This window comes from Marmota flaviventris, chromosome 9 (genome assembly GCF_047511675.1).
Source record: "Marmota flaviventris isolate mMarFla1 chromosome 9, mMarFla1.hap1, whole genome shotgun sequence".
In the NCBI taxonomy this organism is placed as follows: Eukaryota; Metazoa; Chordata; class Mammalia; order Rodentia; family Sciuridae; genus Marmota; species Marmota flaviventris.
In genome coordinates, this window is record NC_092506.1 from 16,089,662 (window position 1) to 16,092,869 (window position 3,208).

The 3,208-nt window shown below is 38.0% G+C and overlaps 1 protein-coding gene across 1 annotated transcript; it reads right to left on the minus strand.

Moving 5' to 3' along the window:
* Positions 1-562: 562 nt before the first annotated feature.
* LOC139706955 (olfactory receptor 8K3-like) lies at positions 563-1,534 on the minus strand. Its single transcript, XM_071616935.1, has one exon. It carries the CDS (start codon positions 1,532-1,534, stop codon positions 563-565), a length of 972 nt encoding a protein of 323 aa, XP_071473036.1.
* Between the last annotated feature and the right edge of the window lie 1,674 nt (positions 1,535-3,208).

Below are 3,208 nucleotides of genomic sequence, written 5' to 3' on the forward strand. Positions count from 1 at the left end.
TTGGCATTTGTTTTTTAGGGATTGGCTAGCTTCACTTAGCATAATCTGCTCTAATGCCATCCATTTCCCTGCAAATTCTATGATTTTGTCATTTTTTAATGCAGAGTAATACTCCATTGTGTATAAATGCCACATTTTTTTTTTTTATCCATTCGTCTATTGAAGGGCATCTGGGTTGGTTCCACAGTCTTGCTATTGTGAATTGTGCTGCTATGAACATCGATGTAGCAGTGTCCCTGTAGCATGCTCTTTTTAGGTCTTTAGGGAATAGACCGAGAAGGGGAATAGCTGGGTCAAATGGTGGCTCCATTCCCAGCTTTCCAAGAAATCTCCATACTGCTTTCCAAATTGGCTGCACCAATTTGCAGTCGCACCAGCAATGTACAAGTGTACCCTTTTCCCCACATCCTCGCCTTCCTCCATTGCATGCTTTTATTTCACTAAGTTTTACAGCATTCTGATGTTTAACTATTACTAAGACAGTCAATCTTTTGAAACATGTTGAGCCCATCTGGACTCGCTACTAATTCTAGAGGAAACAAAACATGTTAACATGCAAATCTTATTTGTATGGGTCACATGGTACATGAACTTTAATAAAAACATTATGTAATTTTTTCCATGTTCTCTGTAGGGCATACTTTACATCTTTATTTCTCAAACTGTAGATCAAAGGATTCAGCATAGGGATGACCAAAGTGTAAAATATGGAAGCCACTTCATCAGTGTCTAAGGAATGACTGGACTTGGGCTGCACATACATGGATATCAAAGTCCCATAGAACACTATGACCACTGTCAGGTGGGATCCGCAGGTAGAAAAAGCCTTGCGCCTACCCTCAGCAGACTTCATCTTGAGAACAGCTAGGAGGATGAGCAGGTAGGACACAAGGACAATCAGAAGAGAGGAAATCAAATTAAAAGCTGCTAAAATCAGATTCATCACTTCAATTTCATGTGTATTGGAACAGAGCAAAGATAACAAGGGGATACTGTCACAGTAGAAATGACTGATGACATTGTAGCCACAGAAGGGTAAAGTAAAGATTTTTATGGTGATTAGAAGTGACACGAATGTGCAGTAGATATATGGGATTGCTACCAGAACCCAACATACCCTCTGTGACATGATGACAGTGTAGAGGAGAGGGTTACAGATGGCCACATAGCGATCATAGGACATATCAGACAGAATAAATAGCTCACAAGCAATGAACACAAGAAAGAAAGCTAGCTGTGTAGCACAAAAATAATAAGAGATGGTATTTTGATCCACAACAAAATTTTCCAACATTTTGGGGCCCACAGCTGTAGAATAACCAAGATCTGTAATAGCCAGGTGCCTGAGAAAAAAGTACATGGGTGTTTGCAGATTTTGGTCCACTTTGGTGAGGATGGTCATGCCCAAGTTGCCCAACACTGAGACCAGGTAGATGATGAGGAACAGTCCAAATAATGGAGCCTGCAGCTCAGGGCGTGATGTGATGCCCATCAGAATGAACTCATGCACCACTGAGAGGTTTTGTTTCTCCATTCAAGCTTATTATAAAACCTGTTCTGTATAGAGATATCAATAGATTTCAAATATTATCACCTGGGGACTTTCAAATAGTATCACATTATTAAGCAAGTTTGGTGTAAATAAGATACATGGAAATTTTTCCACTTAAATTTTTTGAAATAAACTCCCTTAAAAAAGAAAGATATGTATAAATAGTGTAAGAGACAGAGGTATATTTGTGGTGCTATTTAGGTTTCTTTACTCACAGGTATTTTGTTTATGCAGGAGATAATTTGCACAAGTTGGGAAGTGACCTGCTGCTGGGAGCCATTAGCCAAGTAGGTATGACAATTTCCTTGCCAGCGTACCCCATGTTGCAGTGACATTGAATGTAGGTGACCTTGCTCAAGGACCAAGGCAGATTAGGGTGTTCCCGGTTTAGGTTCCAGGTTTAAGGTTTAAGATTATTCCTGCTGGGAATAGGGCGTATCTTGCTGCCTGAGTTCCCCTTGAGTTCTCACGGGATTCAGACAGTATATTTTGGAGATAGAAGCAAAGTGGAGGTGAATTTGGGCAGAGAACGTGGATTTCCCCAGAACGTGATTTTAGACAGCTGGTGTGAGTTTGGGAATAAAGAGTTGCTGTTTGAATCTACAAGCTGTGTGGTGGCTCGTGATTGTGTGCCCAGCCAGACTGCGGCATTTGTGCCCAGCCAGACTGCGGCATTTGGCGGCCCGTACGGGGAACTTCTGAAGCCTGGAGGTAAGTGAAATTGCTCGCCCCTGAGGAAGAGCAAAAGAATGGGTGACCAATTCAAAAAACAATGTGTTATTGTTTTGATTTATTTTGTTTTTGTTTCGAGCTGCCTGTTCTTAGAACTTTCTCAGGCAAACTGGGGAAAATGGTTGACTCAAGATTTGAAGTTGTTCGCCTCCGAGGAAGAGAAATTGTTAGAGGAAGGAGGCACCCCAGTAAGACCAACAACAGTTAGGGCATATGTTGATACAATACAAAAATGTAGCCCATGGCTTTTTAAAGACAAGTTATTAAGTATATCAATGGGACCATCATGGTATCCTGTAGAAGGATTTTTCTTCAAGAAAAAGATGGCTAGTTCTGTTTACTACATTTGTCTAAGATCTTGGTTTTTACAGACATCTGATTAATTTACAAAGCTAAAGTGTTAAAATATCAACCACTAAATATGAAATCAAATACTCTTTACTTATTAAGTTCCATAAGGTAATATATTTAAACATTATGTGTGTTTTCATAAATTGGTAAATGGAAAAATGTTTAATATTGCTTTGGTCTGTGTCTTTGCTAAAACAAGGTTACTAAGTGTTAAGATTCTATCATGTGTAATTTATATACAAAGAGTAGAAAAATTTTCAGTTGGGTTTCAATTATAGTATTATAGTATCATAAAAAACATGAAAGTCTTTCATCTTATTAAAGTGGAGTAATTTGTCTAAATCAGAATTTTTATAAGAGTTGTTTCAGAATGTAAATTTATAAAAAGGGTTAAGAGTTAAAAAAGATATAAAAAGATTCAAGATGTGGGAATATATTTTAATATGGAAGGTTAAAAGAAAAAGAAATGTTTCTAGATGAGATAATCTCTGTGTGGTAAAGTAAAAAGTTGTAAAATGCCATTTAAAAAAGATTTTGAGGAAACTAGACTTACTTTAAATGCTTGAGAAAGGA